Consider the following 17,026-nt stretch of genomic DNA (forward strand, 5'->3'; position numbering starts at 1 on the left):
CCTGTGTAGCGTGATTCCCCTAACTAACCAAAAAATCACTCTCGATGCATTAAATACTATGAGGGACCCCATCATATAAGCTTTAGTAGGATGAGATCAAAATGAAGAGGTGTGACAATTAGGGGCGGACCAGGGGCGGACCAGAGTGTATGGCATTTGGTTTTTCTTTTTTTTTTTTATAGCTAGGATTGATTCAGTTAAGACTACCACTTCAGCATTGTAAAATAATTATAAAATAAGAAAGTAGTTTGCACTACTCGTATCCGGAGTGTGCACACCCCAGAATTCAAAGAACACAGTTTTAAACATATTAACAGGGGAAAGAAAGGACGAAGAAAATTAGATTAACAGCAAATATACACCGTGGAAATAACACTTTAACAACAGCAAATATATAAAACTTCTCGGAGATATTGATGTAGCAGCTTTAGGAGGGAAGTCAGAGCTTTAACAGCCAAAGTGTGATTAAAATTACAGAGCAAAAACAATGGTACAGAGGTAATCTATTTGTCAATTTGGTTGAGCTTGCCAAGGCCACTGCAACGAGCACATACGATCTGAGCCTGGTCCTTCCGTGCCGCATTTGCCCTCAAGGTCGCCCCTGCTTTCCGGACGAAACCCGCTCCATCACATTCAGGACATCTGTGATAAGCATATATACAACACACAAAGAAAGTGAAATGATGAACAAATCATCCCAATCTTAGACCCAATTTTGTTGGGTGTTTCATTATTTGGCCAAATCTATAGGATTCCTCATATGTTCACCTCCCTGACAATGATGAACTCACACACATCTTAGAGCTGCACTCAAAAAAACATTTTACCTTCCGGCCTGTTGTATGCAATTAGCATGAGTGAGATCAATTGAAGAAGCCAGCTGCAGCATATAACCCAGAAGGGGAAAAGGAAAAAGGCAAAAAAGTAAAAACCAATCTCACAGGGAGGTGTACTTACACGTCCTTGCGGGCAAATATGATAGGGAAGGCAGTCCCAAGGAGGGCCACTGCAGCAGCACCGGCAATCAGGTAGTTGGTGCCATCAGCGGATACATCTCCAACAGCTGCAACCACAGTTGAAGATCTCATTCTCTTGTTTATCTCAATCCTGTTCCACGATATGGCTGTTGAACCGCTTATCGATGGTGGAGCACAAAAGCCAGCATGTGAAGGGCCATCTGCAAATGTCGATTGCCTGTGTGCATTTGTGGGAAATATAGCCTGAAGAGGAACTATTGATACCATCTTGTTAACTTCTAATTATTTTTTGTGCAGTTGAATAGGCTGGAGAGATGGGTGACCAGGGTTGGAGTTGTTGGATGTTATAATGACACGCTGCAAGCTTTTTGTATTAGGGTGTTTGCATGCTAGTACTTGGATAAGGCCACGTCAGAAGCCAAGATTCCAGTGATATTCTGGATAAGGATGGGTCCCAACTCCTTCTACCATGTAGGAAGCCAAGTTAAGGCATATGTTATGACTTCTAATATTATTTCTGTTCTAGTTGCTAAAGCCTAAAGATATTAAAGCTGCTTGCACATTCGGGCATCAATGGTTTCAATAAGGAATCGTGAAAGGTAAGACTTAGCCTTAAATTGCTCTTCACAAAAATAGGATGAGAGCAAACTGACCTGTGGTAATCCATCGCCAGAATATTTTTGTGGCACCCTTTTTTCTTACCATCATACTGCATATTTTTAACTGCAGAGGAACTTCAAAACCAAATCAGGACTGACAATCCACATCTGCTGCATATTTACCACTTATTTACATGTATTGAATCTGACGCCTTCAATGCCCCAAAAAGGTAAAGAAAACAAATAAGTGACATCCTAGTAGCATCTACAACAGCTCGACATTATCTAGTACAAAGTCTTTTTAACTCGGGGATATGAAACTGTCTCTTGCTGAACTTGTCATTTTACGACATTTGCAACAATCAAGTAATGACTACAGCCCCGTTCCCAACCGTATGTATGTATTACTGGGTAGACAATCTGATCATTCTTTAAAAGAGAGGAGCATTCAGATATGTATTGTCGGGAAGCATACCACTTGAGTACCCAGAAATCATAACTGAAGACCCACTCTCACAGCATAACTATCTTCTCCTTCCATACATCCTCAAACTAAAAATTTACCAATTAAAAACTTGTGTGCTTTTTATCAAACAAATTACTAATGTGCTCTTTCCAAACAGGGATACCGCCACATTTACAGTATCCGAAAGTGACAGCAAAAAAGGAAACATGAAATTCAACTCCACCAAAACATGAATTAAAAATTCACAATCTGTAACCATTTGAATCCCAAAGCTGGCCCGCTCCTTCCAGATTGCCTGCACACTGTATTATACAACTCACTTCACTGGAGACAAACAGCCGACAATTCTGGTGGAATGCACATAGATTCTCCGCTTCCAGCTTTATTTTCCTCATCAGTAAGACTTTTCAATCAGAAGATACACATGATTGTCTTCATTCTAGAACAATATGATACACTGTATTATACTCTTATCCATCAGAAGAGACATTTCTGCCAAAGTAACAGGCTGGATTACATTCTTTCACCGACCTATATTTATTTAATCCTCTTCTTATTTTAGAACTTCAACAATGCTCGTAACATAATATAACTAAAGTTCTCTGCCTAAGGTAATACCCATTCAACATAAGCAAAAGCAGCTCAAATAAATAACCAGATTGCATAGCATTGAAAAACACAAAAAGAGCTGAACACTATCCAATCTATCTTGTTCCAAGGACATGGAAAATGATGCCATTTCTCTTGGATATGACAACCATAATTTCAAATGAAAAAATAAAATAGATTAATGGTGTTATATCTCACCCTTCTCCTTACCAATACACTAAGCAAATCGACCTGTGGCAAAGATGCCAAACTATTGCAGCAGCCCACATTCCTGCTGTTAATCTTCAGTTATGAAGAATTATCAAAAAGAAAACAAATCGGTATCCAGGGTAATGTGATAAAATCAACTCATACGCCCTTCATCTAAAGAATAGGTGAAGAAAACAAATAAATGATAGCCGAGTAGTATCAGGCTTATCAAGAGCCACCTCATATGAATATAGTCCAAGCTGTCTACTCAAACAATAGGCTACGGATGGATCCTATCTAACACCTGATTCCAGAAAACTTACCACTACAAGACGATGATCAAGGTCTCCTGGTTAACTCTTGATTCAGTGACATTTGCTACCTCCAAGTCTCCATGTAATAATTTTTTTTTGATAAATAATTCTCCAAGTAATAGTTGAAAATGGTCCCATCCCCAAATACACGTTTCTGATCCAAAACGTATTACAGTAGACATTAGATTTCGAGGAAACCAATCACATGAACCACGGAAACCAAATTTGGCATATCCCAGCAAGTAGGCCCACTGTTATTAAGATTGGCATTTTGAGTCAAGTACATCCAAAATAACACGAGACCACAGAGAGAGAGATATATCATGTTGCACACAATGCTGTTCTATAAGGAACAGCGAATCCTACATATCAAACTGCATCCAAGAAAGAAATTAAGAAAAAGAAAACGAAAAAAAATGTAAGTGTTACTATTGTAACAAAAAACATTGGTGGAACTCAAGCAAGTCTTAACATTAGTACTGGCGGGGCAAGCATCTCTACAACTTCTGAAGCCCACTCTAACTGCTTTACTATATCTTCTCCTCCATCTTCCACTAGCGGGAAATCTAGTCACTGGCCAGTTCCAAAATTCTCTCTTTCACAGAATTTTAAACTGATAAATTCCTCAACTCTGCCTCATGTGTTGTTATGTACAGCAAGTAAGATCATACAATATACAAATTGTGAAATGTTGTCTTACTGCAACAGTTTAGGTATCAAAACAGAGACCCTAGCAGATAAAGAATATATAAACCGATTAAAGAATCAAAATTCACCATCTGTTATCATCCAAATCCAAAGCCCGGCCGCCTCGGCGCCTCCTCCACGAACGACTAAACACCGCACTAGAGCCACTCCTTCGCGTTATCCCAGGCTCAGAACTCAAACGAGAGGCTGATGATGATGAGCTAGTACTAATTCTAAACCTTCCCAAGAACGAGAAGAAATTACGAAACACCCGGCGAAATCCACCACTCTCCCTTGAGCTTCTCACGCTCGTCTCCCACGAAATCCTCCTGGGAACACCACCATTGTTAAACCCACCATCCACCTCTGTGTAAACCACAGGTAGCTCACGCTCCGCGGCTCTAATCCCGCCAGTGAACCTCCCCACCGCGAACCCACCACCTGGCAGCCTCCAAATCGTCAGTCCCACCGTCTCTTCGTCTCGACCCCCATCGCTCTCCGGCGAGTTCCTGCCACGCACATCGGTGGGCAGCTCGTGCCGGCACACCGGGCAAGAGTTCCTCATCGACAGCCACGGGAGGATACAGTCCGAGTGGTAGATGTGCTTACAGGGCATTTCTCGCGCCTCCGAGTCGAGCTCGAACGGTTCCTTGCACACTGCGCAATGCGACTCCGTCGAGACGTGGCTCGACACGATCTTGATGATGGGCATGGACTCGATGGCGGCTTTTGAAGCCGGTGGTTGCTCTAACCGACCTATCCCATTGACCTCCAGTTGCGCCAATTGGTCCAGAAGACGGTCAAAACCAGAACCCATCAAGAACTCCGACATGCTCGCCGGTAGAGGCCGGAGCCCCGACCCGGCACCATCGTCGTAGTAGAGCTCAAAGTTTCCTCTTTCAGGTTCGTTTCCTCCTCCGTCGGCGGGCCCTCGGAGGACGATGACCGGGTTGAAAGGTGAGCGATCCCCGCCGTTTCTCCGGCTCCGGCGGAGTCTTGGGATCGGGTTGTGATCGGAATTGGGCGGGTTAGGATCTATGTACATTGCGGCGGCCGGAAACCGGTGGAGCGGAGATCTCGTCGGAGTCCGGATCTCCTCAACGAACCCACCGCTGCAGTCGGGGCAGATGACCGTGTCTTGGGCCCGAACCCGAACCCGGATGAATCGGTTGCATCTATAGCACCAGTACGACGAGCCGATCGAAGCCATCGTTGTAAGAAACGAAACCCTAAATCCCCTTTTTCTTTTTTACTCAAAATAGAAGCAAAAGACCCTCAATTTCTTGGTCAATTGTGTGAAAATGGGTCAAAGATGAAAGCTTTAGGTGAGCTTTCGACGCTAAAGAACCAAGAATAGGTATGAGATTGCAAACGAGAGGAAAAAAGATTCTTCTTTCTCTTTAGAGATCGGAGAACGAAGAGAACAGGGAAATTGAATTCAGGGGGAGGGAAATCGACAAAGAATCGAAAAGCAGGGGAAACCTAATTCCCTAGGAAAAAAAATACTGAACAACCACAGAAGAGAGAGACAGAGAGAGAGGGATTGAGGTGGAAATGAAAATCTGAAGGATTTAAGGGTAGCGTGGAAGCCTCTACGGTGAAAGCGCGTCACTTCAAGCGTAGAGCTTACGCTTTAATCACCAAATTATTTTCATTTCCTTTTTCTTTTTAAATACACACACAAAAAAAAAGTAAAAGAATAAATAAGTGGTGGATGCTTCTAGTTCGATGTACGTGTTAAGATTTTGAACGCTGGTACATGACGGCGTCAGTGTCGACGTTATGTCTACCAAAGCGGTAAGGGTGATGTGGACCGGCCGGTCAGCGTCATATTTGTATGAGCCACAGCCAGGGTTGACATGAACCGGACAAGGACGTTTCGACCTCGCCTATCTGTTTAGACGACGTCGCTTCTGAATATCGCTTTGCCACCCGTGTTTTAATGGAGAAAGAGCGTCAAGTAACGGACAAAATTATCAGTAATTTAATACGGAGAATATTCCACGTTTCCATCAGCATCATTTCCTAATTTCATTCTTTTATAACATGTGGTTGTTCTGTGATAATGCTTTTTGAAGGTATTTTTTTATTTATTTGAAATAATGTTCACCTAACATAAAAATAGAAATAATTTTGAGTGTGTTTTGTTTTAATCTATTTGTTAATATTTTTATTTTGGAAAGATAAAATGGATAAGAAAAAAAAAAATTTAACAATGTAACTTTGTTTGATAATACTTTTTCGTTCTTTCTTTTGTTTTTCTTTTTAAGACAAAAATATTAACAAATAAATCAAATATAAAAATTTATAATTATTTTCACATTTATGTGATATCAACAATTTTTTAAACTGAAAACAAAAAAACACCCTCACTTTTGTATTAGCTTAATTTGTTAAGAAATTTTAGAGAGTACATTTTTTTTTTTTTTTTTTTGAAAAAATGTTTGATAAGTATGAAATATTTTTAAATTTTTATGAGCATTTTGTATTTCAAATTGTTTTTTTTTTACTATTTTTTATTTTAAAAGAGAAGAAAAAAGCTATTTTTTTTTTAAAGGGAAATCATTTCAGTCTCATTAATTGATGAATGATCACGAGCATAAAGCTCTTACATGTTAGAGCAAAAGCTCTAAGAAATTCATAGTTTAAGCTACAAGATTACAAGTCATAGATACATACATAACAATCTGACATTTAACATCTATCTCTGACATCAAAATCCGTTAACCCATGACTAATCTTCAGTTGTAACAATAGGTCTGCTCTAGACAGACTCAATCCGATACATAGGTAGCAACATCCTCTTGCCGAAACTCATCCTCCTCGACTTGTAAGCTAGAAAATTATTAACATTCTCAACCCAACAAGCCAGGACCACAAAATACAAGGAAAAATAAAGAAAATACACAAAAGCCCACAAAACACCACTGGAGAAAGGCTGCTAGATGATTATGGCTAGAGTATGAAAAAAAACCACGCGCAAGCATGTGCAAGTCACGATCCATCGCAGAGTTGTCGAAATCAAAAGCGGCATGTGTTGTTGGAAGCCGGTGGGGCCGGTAAGCACAATGGAGGGGTACTTGTCGAGGTGGGTCTAATGGAGGGACGAAGATCAAGCTTTGAAACAGTTTGATCCAAGAGCCCCATCAATTTCAAAAAAGGACAAGGCAGAAATGATGGATGGCACACCTAGCATGGTGGTGCTTGAGCCTATAACAAAAGAAAATTAAGCAAAAAGAAAAAGGAGGGGAAGAGGAAAGAGTCGGGGAATGCTTGGCGCTTAAAAAAGCTATTATTAATCAAAGTGGGAATGCTTCCTAAAAACTAATTGGAAGTAACCCATTTCACAAAAATAATGTATGAATTAATATACTACCACATTCTTAACACAATTAACTCTTGGTCTTAGATATAACACGAGACGATGGTGATTCAATAATTCTAGATCGCTTTGACAAGGTCTAATAGATAATAAATTTTATTTTTGGAAATAATTTTTTTCGATTATTATTAGATTATCATTAATAAGATAAAATAAATTGATTTGCACCAAAATATAGACAAAGAATGCTTTCACACAGGATTATCATCTCTAAACCAGTAAACCTTGCCTTAAATAAGGGGAAAAAAACCCTTAAATAAGAGCTAAATTATCACAAACTTTTTCCTTTATATGTGGCGGGCCAGGTTTTTCTTCCAAAATATCCCAACGTTTATTGGGCCTGAAAACCTTAGCGAAGTCAAGCCCACGACCGTGTCTCTTTCTTTCTTTAGACTTTACCCCTCTGATCTGCACCGCTCTCTCGCAATCCGAAAGGTTTCCCGAACCATCTCTTTGCTGCTCTACATATACGACTCTATAATCATCTTGCAAGGCTTTTTCTCTGTACCTCAGCTGCCTTCGTAACAAGCGTAGAAGAAGAAGATCCCTTTTTGATAGTGCTAATGGCTGAAGATGGACCCAACTGGGAAGGATTGCTCAAATGGAGCCTCGCTCACACCGATGGTACTCGCCCCACTCGCAATCTAAGGTACCCTCTGATCAACCAAAGATTTTGAGAAATATTTGTATTAGTGGTGCTGGATTATTCAATTTTAATGAAATGGGTGTTGATTAATTTGTGTTTGTAAAGTGAGGGGGATCGAAAATGGTTCATGGAAGCTATGCAAGCACAGAGTGTTGATGTGATTAAGCGCATGAAAGAGATTACTCTGGTTATGCAAACTCCTGAGCAAGTCTTGGAGGCTCAAGGAGTTTCTCCGGGTGATATTGAAGGTAGTATCCCAAAAAGCCTAGTTTCACGGACCCTTTTATATATTTTATTTATTTGTTTTTTTCTATTCAAGTTTTCATTTTGTTTTATGATTTTGTCTACTGGTAGATATGTTGGATGAGCTGCAAGAGCACGTCGAGTCTATCGACATGGCCAACGGTAAATTCTTACATTCTTTTGTGAGATTTCTCCTGTGATGATATATTTGTGGATTCGGTGGTTTGTATCGGTGGTACATAACTGATAATATGCAAATGAGTGGTTTTTGAGTGTTGAAACATATATAATGTGAATATCTTGATGGTAGAGTGCCTTTTGTTGGTACTATACGACTGTATAATGATATGTTCTCCAGGCTTTGTGGGTGCTTGACACTTACATGTCTAATCATCTAGCCCTTGCTAGATGTTTGATGGTAGCTTTCTGTTATGTATTCTATGTCTGATGGTAGCTTTCTTTTATGCATTCTATGAACTTGTTACAAGGAGTATTATTACTTGTTCCCTCAGGAAGCATATAAAAAGAACAAAAAAAGAGGTTGTCAAATTGATCTTCATGCAAATATTTTCAAAAAATCACCCATAAAATGTCATTACCATCTACTGCTAGCTTAAGCTAAAACTCACTTCAATTTGCATGATCTTTTTATGATAATGGTATTGGTCATCATCAGTTGATAACATTGCATGTTATAACTTGAGGTGTAAATTTTTTGTTTCATTAGCAGCTTGTCTATACTTGCTGTGTGAACTTTTTTTTTTTCTTTGTTTGTCTTACTGCTGCTTTGGTCGGTAATGCATATGCAACAGACCTGAACTCAATTGGTGGTTTGGTTCCTCTTCTTGGTCACCTGAAAAGCCCCCATGCAAACATTCGAGCAAAGGCTGCAGAAGTTGTAACAACTATTGTCCAGAACAACCCCCACAGTCAAAAACTAGTCATGGAAGCAAATGGCTTAGAACCTCTCCTTTCTAATTTTTCTTCGGACCCTGATGTAACTGCTCGAACCAAAGCACTTGGGGCAATATCTTGTGAGTACCACCTTCAGTCCTTTGATGAACTGTCTTTGTTGTTAACCTTTTAATTGAGTGCGCTTAGACTGATAATCATGTAAATTTTGCCTTGGGGTTGGCTCTTCAGCTTTAATCCGGCACAACAAACCAGGAATCACGGCATTCCGTCTAGCAAATGGTTATGCAGCCTTGAGGGATGCTTTAGGTTCCGAGAGTGTGAGATTTCAAAGGTGAGTATTTAGTTATGTTGTTATTTTAATTTTTAGTTGTAAATGAATCTATAGTGTGAAAATTAAAGAGAGTGTGTGTGTGTGTGAGAGAGAGAGAGAGAGAGTCCAGATTCAAATTTATTTGGTTTTGGTATATTTTGACATGCATATTCAGTAACTGTTATGTTTGGTTAATTTCATCAGTCCTAATTTCTTATGAAAATAACCACTTTTCAGGAAAGCCCTCAATTTGATCCATTACCTGATACATGAAAATAGTTCAGATTGCAATGTAGTCAGCGAGCTAGGATTTCCTCGCATAATGATGCACCTTGCCTCAAGTGAAGATGCAGAGGTACGAGAAGCTGCCCTTCGGGGCCTTCTCGAGCTTGCTCGAGACAAGACAAAGGGGGACGATGGCAGACTAGGTGAAGAAGATGAGAAATTGAAGCAAGTTCTACAAGAACGGATCAATGGTATTACCTTGATGTCACCAGAAGATCTTGGGGCTGCTAAGGATGAGAGGCATCTTGTAGACTCGCTGTGGAATACCTGTTACAATGAGCCATCCTCTCTGCGAGAGAAGGGGCTTCTTGTTCTTCCTGGGGAAGATGCACCCCCGCCCGATGTTGCCAGCAAGCATTTTGAACCTCCTCTTAGAGCGTGGGCGGCAAACCCTTCTGCTGATAAGAGCCCCAGTGATAAAAAGAAAGAGACTCCTTTGCTTTTAGGGCCAGGTCCTCCTCCTGAGACTGCAGACAGTCGGAATAACTCGGGTGCAGGAGAGGATTCCAATGGACAGTTGAATAGATAAAGCTAGAAAAGATGCGAATGGACAGTGAATAGATAGAACTGGTATGTGGTTCAGTTAGATTTTAGCTTTATTGAACTGGTATGTGGTTCAGTTAGCTTTTAGCTTTGTTGTGTGGGATTTTTTGTTATCCCCTGTTGCATCTGTACATTTTGGTGTGTACTTTTTCCTCACATCTACCTCCTGGTTTGTCTGCACTCATGGATTTAGGGAATGTATGCCATAATTTTCACTTGCCTTTGCTTTAATTTGATATAATATCTTTCAGTGAAGTCCGGTATCCTGAAATTATGTGACAGATGAGGATTGGATTTGGTTGTTGCTCAACATTGTGTGGCAAATATGGTTGTTGATGTATGACACATTAGTGACTTTTTGACATCTAGTATTTTTCAACTTTTCATCTTCACTTGTGATTTTGGTTTTGGTTGCTGCTCTAAACAGTAAAGCTCAATCTTCTGTTATGATAAAAACTTATATAGTGATCTCCATTCTACAAAGTGCATGGAACTATGGTTGAGACAGAAAGAAAGAAATAAGAAAGAACGTTTGTTACATAGCCCATAAAACAAAAGAAAAAGCATTCTTACAAAGCAGAGGCGCCTCGCAAAGTGATACATGAAGAGAAGAAGCAGAGGATCTCAATACTTTTTCCAGGGTGCTGGAATGCACTCAAGTTTCAATCTTTGCGAAGTCAGCGCGTGCCTTTCCCTCCATTTTTCTTTTCATAGATTGCCTCTGATAATCTCCATTTTTCTTTTCATAGATTGCCTCTGATAATCTCCAAACTTAACTTTCTTGTACATCCTAGTACAGGACCTTCCGCCATCCGACATATGATCAAATGGCTCAACTTCTACATCGTCGTGTGGGACAATAAACGATGCATAAGAAATCCTTGCCGTGTTCTCGTTTGTCACAGCTCTGTGTTCAACGCTCTTGTACCTGCCATTGCTCCATATCTGCCATTGCAACAACAAAGCAACAACTTCAAATAAAAAAGAAAGGGGACAAGCACCTCAACAGCATCTCCAACGTTAACAACAAGAGCATTGTGCGTTGGCTTCACGGGCACCCATCGTCCTCCATGTTTAACTTGTAAGCCGCTTACGATATCTTCTTGCATGAGTATGGTTATGGTGCCTGAGAGTCCGAATGTGGACTGAAACCCAGTACTTTATCGGGATTACAACAAGGAGGATAGTAGTTTACACGCAAGGCTTGTACCAACTCTTTGTGCAGCCCAAGCAGAGCATCTTTGTCCATCCCCATGATCAGAGATAGAGAACCTAGGAGTTCCACTGCGATTCTTCTAAGTTCAGTTGAGTACGCCTCAATGGCTTCCCTGCATTGATGTGATCTTTCTGCAATCACCTAGTTTTCTCAAATATACTTATCAAACCGTACTTTTTTTCCCCGTAAACAAATACAAAGGGAGAAGAGGAAGGAGAAAGATTCATACATTCAACATAAAATGTAGGTGGACAATGCAACAAATACTCAAAATAGCCAGTATTGTGCACATAGATCCTAAAGACTATTGGGAATGAGGCAAAAGATTGGCTTGACCCATTTGAATCTTGGCTCACTGGTCAGGAAAAAGGTTGTCATAATTGGCGGTTTGATGTGGCAGTCTAAAGTTGTAACTGCCTATATATACACAAATTGGCGTAGCAAGCGAGTTTAGAGGCTACAACGGGAGAGAGGGCACTAGAATCGACTGGATCAGAGCACCACCACGATGTTCTGTGAGAGAGGTACTCAGCAATGAAGGCATAGGCAACATCGCAACATGATTTGTAACAAGATCTGGGATTCTAGAAAAAAAGAGGGTACCGACTATGTTGATTTAAATGGAAATAGAGAGGAAGCCGTAGATCTAACGGGTGGCCAAAGGTGGAGTTGTTGGGACTATGACACATGCAACACACTCATGCCTGGGTCGCGCGCGCCGGTGGATGGAGGCGGGAGATGAAGGATGGTCCGCGCGTAGGTGGAGAAGGTAGTGAAAACGCAGCAGATTCGGCCTCTAAGTTGCAGATAACACAAGAAGAAAAGAGAAAAAAAGAAAAGAATAGGAAGAAAGAGAAGTGAAGGAGGAAGAAGAGGGAGGAGGCTGATCTCCTGTCTCCTCCCCAGTCGGCATGTGCAAGGGAGGATCAAGGGGTTAAAGGGTGGAATAAAAAACACAGAGAAAGAGAGACAAAGAAGCTCTCTAGAAAGGTCTTGAAAGAGAGAGACATATGGGAAACGTACTTGAGTCCCTTTGGTTGTTCTGGCCAAAATTTTAGCTTCCTGTAGTGGGATGGATAAACAACGAGAATAAGTGCGTCTGACCAGTCGAGTATCTGCTCTTCAGAAACCACGTACACATGTCTGTAACCTTGTATGTCATTTGCAGGCATTGAATACTTGTTCTTCTCTTCTAGTGGAAGTTCAAAAAACTCAGCCGTAGCGTCCTTCATACCCTGCAACACATTTCTTGCCGCCCTGTGATTGATCACCTGCAATGTATTTTCAATGTGAAGGTGATCAGAGTTTTCCCTTTTCTTTTTCTGAGCAAATTACAAACAAACAGGACAACAAGACAAAGCAACAAGAGCAAGAGTCTCCTTTTGCTTTGTTTTAATTATGAAAACGATGAACTTGACACCCATCGCATGAAATCATTTTGGTTTTGTGAAAAAACTTGGTAGTACATTAAGCATATATACCCTTTTATTCACTTGGTGTGCAGATATAGATACGGAGAATATAATTACCTGAAAGAAGCTCCAGTCTTTGCATGCAAGATCCAGCTTCTTGAGAGCAATGATAAGTCAATGACAGGAATCTCAAACGAAAGATGATAGTTATCTATGCTATTTTGCATCTCTTCACGATTCCTTGTATATCTTTCAGGAAGCTCCAAAGGGTCCCTCCTCACCATTTCTTGAACATTTGGCACTGGTAGAGATAGTGCATATACATACTCTTCCTCTACAAATGCTTTAATATTGGAATCCATGTCTATTATTTTGCCTGAATACTTTGGCTTTGAAATTTGAATCATCCATCGGTCCGTCCCAATACTCCCATGAATTTGTAGCCCAATTCTCTAATGATCACTGGTCATAATAAGATCTTATTTTTCAGCTAAAGGGGATCTTATTTTCCCCTCAAAGGAAGATTCGTTTGCAGGGACGCTTCTGTTTGGATTGGATAGTGAATGATTTATTTGGTGTACTTCTTGTATTTGTTTGGATGTTCTCACCGTTTTCCAACGGTTCTTAATCTTGGTATGGAGCTACTGGTTAACTGACATGAGATGTCTTCTGTATTTTCTAATTGTTCCAATAGAATTATTCTCCTCTCTCTCTCTCTCTCTCTCTCTCTCTCTTTCCTTTCAGAAACACCAAAGGTTTTCTTTAATAATAAACATGGTAATAGTAACTACTACAATAATAATAATAATAATAATCTAAGGTTAATTCAATTTTTTATTGTTATACTTACACATATTCAGTAGGTATTGAACCTAAATCTTACCCTTATAAGGGAGGAAATGCTCATTGCCTCATTGGCCATTTTTTCTTATCTCCGATTACTTGTCTGCAAAACATTGGTGCACAAGCACTGCTTCATCACCATATGACTCATCAACCCAACTCCTTCAAATATTGCTTCAGGATTGTTGATCTCTGCACTTTCCATGGATTTCCCAAAAAAACTAGGTCTTTTCAGGAGCCCATATGCTTACTCGAAGTTGGAAGACAGGGAAGAGAAAACCCGGTTCTTAATCTTCAAAATACTTGAGCAAGCGGATTCTCATAAGGGATCTTCACGTTTGAAAATTAGAATATGTATTTTGAAGGTCGAGATTGGGAAGAGATTAAGGAAGCTGAAGAAGTGCATCAGTTGCAGATTCATCTAGAATTGGTAGTACAAAAGCCTTGGCAGGGCACATGTTTAGCCGCAATAAGAAGATCTTTGTTAGCCTTCCCCTTTCATTTCATTTGTTCGCTAAAATAATAATCGAGTGATAGTGTGTGGGGATGGCTTATGTTTTGTTACTCTTTAGTTACTCTTTAATGCAATGGCGTGGCTGTTTTGCTTTGCTATTTTACTGTCATTTTGTTCTATGAGGAAAATTAAGTTTGTGAAGGAATTTAAGAAAGGCTTATCAATCCACTTTCATACCATTTTACATTGAGAATATTATGGAAACTATAAAGGATTGTATAATGGAATAGCCCTATTAAATTACCCAATTCGGTCGGTTTTGGACTTGGACAAATCAATTTTCGACTTGCATTAGTAATACAAAAAAATAGAACATACATCCATATATAATGATATTTATACAATTTGACAACAAAAGGTGAACTATAAATATATCAGATGTAATACTTTTTAACACCACACATTTCTTAACCCACCATTTGCTTCTAACAAATCCTTCATTAAGGAGACACCTTAATGCCATCTGCTAATAAGTAAAAAGAAAGGCATACAAAATCCAACTGATAGTGCAAATAGAAAATTTTAGTACTTAAAAATCACAAAGACATTCTTTGCCAATGCCACTGACTTCCTTGTAGAACATGACAGCACCCTTGCTTTCTTCCTCACTTGGGAGGGCAGAAAGTGACAACATATCGTGAAGCCCTGCATTTGTTGAGGCTGCTAGAGTCATCAAAGGCATAACTATAAGCCTTTGGGCAAATAGCCTTAAAGAGATGTGCAAAAAGGGTTGGCTTGCAAGTCTTTGGGTTTGCATAGTCCCCTGTGCAGCAATACTTAGCCGATTGCATGGCCAAGCAGGCACTCTTACATCCTACCACCTTGCCACCCCTCTTCACTTCCAATGACGATGGGCAGCAAATGTTCAAATCAACCTCACACGATGCCACACCACACCCAACACCACCCCCTACGGGTTTCATCGAAACAGGCAAATTGAAGCCATCAACCAAGCTCACATCATAGTAATGCAAGGGCGAATAAGACGTCCCGAGTGTCATTTCGACCACCGTTGCCGGCGGCACACCGCCTCTGCCTCGGCAGTGTAATTGGCTGGCACAATCCCCAGTGTTACATGACCCTTTTCCACTCTCATCAAAGTAACAGCCTTGCCTGCCCCAAATCCTTCCTGACCACTTTTCTGGCACGTCGAGGACAACCTCCTCTCCGCTGCCAAGATGGAAACCGCCATCTTTAGGGGTCGGCTGCCCTGCACCACCAAGTATTCCCGGCCATACACTTTCATTGCAATTGTTGACTAGAATGAGTTGTGCCCCATCTGCAACCAAAAAAAAGAAGATAAAAATAGTAACATAAATTGTTCAGTGCTTTAATGGACAAACTACAAAAACACAGATAAAGAAAGAAGTAGAAGAATTACTTGCGAAGGTGAGAGAAGCCATTACATAGAGGAGAAAAGGTAACAGAAATTGGGAAGTTGGCATTGTGATGGTTTTTTCTTTCTCTTTTTTGAATTTTATTTAGGAGTTGATGATTGTGTAGGGAGAGGCAATGGGGTGATCAGGGACTTCCAAGTATGTTGCCACAAGGATAGGTTTGGACTACGGCTACCTTTTTAAGCAACTTCCTCACTAGCTGCTGTGTGACTGTGTCACTCTCTTTTGCTTTTTATTTCTCTGCTCTCTTTTCACTTTTACTTTCACGATGAAGGGCATATATGCATTGCTTCAATCCGAGGGTTCCTTCTCTTTTGTGAGCGATTACTTGTGCAAATCATGTTTCTTAATTTATTATATTTTTCTTTCTCTTTTTTCTAAATAAAAATATTATGAATGTATGTCTTTGTCGTTTGATCAATGAGTCTGTCCACATGTCCACTTTAATGAGAACATGCTTATGTTCCTTAATCATGAGTGCACCCTGCATGATATTGGCAATGAATTTGCCGATATACCTACAGAAAAATTTGGAAACTCTGCTGTCCTCGTACATATTTCCTCCATTTACTATCATACCAGGGATCAAATGAGCATTACAACTTCATGATGTTACCTTGTCAATTTTCTTCTTATCTTCATAATTATTATCATAGCAGGGATCAAATGAGCATTACAACTTCATGATGTTACCTTGTCAATTTTCTTCTTATCTTCATTATTATTATCATAGCAGGGATCAAATGAGCATTACAACTTCATGATGTTACCTTGTCAATTTTCTTCTTATCTTCATAATTATTATTATTTTTATTATTATTATTATTTTGAAGTACAACAAGTCAAACGAACTACAGACAACTAGCATCTCATTGTTCTGGAGAGAGACCTCGGAGGTGAAAGCCGAGCAAAAATGCAGCCAGCAAAGTTGCTTGGGGCCCATGAAGAAAATTGAGAGTACAAAGAGAACCTCATATAACTTAGTTCCTGTCTAGCTTTTGAGGAAACTTGAGAGACTAAAAATTATATTTACAATAGTTGAGAGAACTCCTTGTAGGGCGGTGAGTCTAAAGCCCAACCAAATCATATTTGGATAACGCTCACATCTAGATATGAGAAACCTGAAAAACCAAAATGGTACTTTGAAAAATAGCCAGAGGACCATAAATCTGTTGTTAAAAAAGAAAAAACACATGGTAGTGGTGGTGTGTGTAGTCCACTTGCGCCAAGTAGGCATGTGTAGTACACCTGATGAGACGGGAGCTATAGGGTAGAAGAGAGCATAAAAGGTGGAGAAGAGGGTGCATATAAGATACATGAATGGATGGATGTAGATTTGATCTCTACAATCCCAAGCAACAAACCTAAAAAGGTAAAAGCAATAAAGGATAAACACCAGTCCAAGAAAACGAGAGTTGAAGGCATCAAATTGGGGAGATGAGAGGTCCCTAGCTAGAAGCAGAGAAAGGGGTTTTCTTT

General features: G+C 40.0%; 4 protein-coding genes across 4 annotated transcripts; 1 reads left to right on the forward strand and 3 right to left on the reverse strand.

The window, feature by feature from the left end:
* Positions 1-316: 316 nt before the first annotated feature.
* LOC132191548 (uncharacterized) lies at positions 317-2,769 on the reverse strand. The gene is made up of 2 exons (XM_059606637.1): positions 958-2,769; positions 317-642 (listed from the first exon to the last, which is right to left on the reverse strand). The coding sequence occupies exons 1-2, from the start codon at positions 1,242-1,244 to the stop codon at positions 504-506; spliced, it is 426 nt and encodes a 141-aa protein (XP_059462620.1). The 5' UTR covers positions 1,245-2,769; the 3' UTR covers positions 317-503.
* Positions 2,770-3,378: 609 nt separating this feature from the next.
* Positions 3,379-5,441, reverse strand: LOC132191547 (E3 ubiquitin-protein ligase RDUF1-like). The gene has a single exon (XM_059606636.1). The coding sequence runs from the start codon at positions 5,049-5,051 to the stop codon at positions 3,927-3,929; it is 1,125 nt and encodes a 374-aa protein (XP_059462619.1). The 5' UTR covers positions 5,052-5,441; the 3' UTR covers positions 3,379-3,926.
* Positions 5,442-7,626: 2,185 nt separating this feature from the next.
* Positions 7,627-10,446, forward strand: LOC132192221 (hsp70 nucleotide exchange factor FES1). Its single transcript, XM_059607495.1, has 6 exons — positions 7,627-7,872; positions 7,975-8,117; positions 8,224-8,274; positions 8,925-9,146; positions 9,256-9,358; positions 9,575-10,446. The coding sequence occupies exons 1-6, from the start codon at positions 7,787-7,789 to the stop codon at positions 10,149-10,151; spliced, it is 1,182 nt and encodes a 393-aa protein (XP_059463478.1). The 5' UTR covers positions 7,627-7,786; the 3' UTR covers positions 10,152-10,446.
* A 4,038-nt stretch (positions 10,447-14,484) lies between these two features.
* LOC132192077 (thaumatin-like protein) lies at positions 14,485-15,725 on the reverse strand. Its single transcript, XM_059607282.1, has 2 exons — positions 15,532-15,725; positions 14,485-15,429 (listed from the first exon to the last, which is right to left on the reverse strand). The coding sequence occupies exons 1-2, from the start codon at positions 15,593-15,595 to the stop codon at positions 14,756-14,758; spliced, it is 738 nt and encodes a 245-aa protein (XP_059463265.1). The 5' UTR covers positions 15,596-15,725; the 3' UTR covers positions 14,485-14,755.
* Between the last annotated feature and the right edge of the window lie 1,301 nt (positions 15,726-17,026).

Source organism: Corylus avellana, chromosome ca9, assembly GCF_901000735.1.
Source record: "Corylus avellana chromosome ca9, CavTom2PMs-1.0".
Taxonomy (NCBI): domain Eukaryota; kingdom Viridiplantae; phylum Streptophyta; class Magnoliopsida; order Fagales; family Betulaceae; genus Corylus; species Corylus avellana.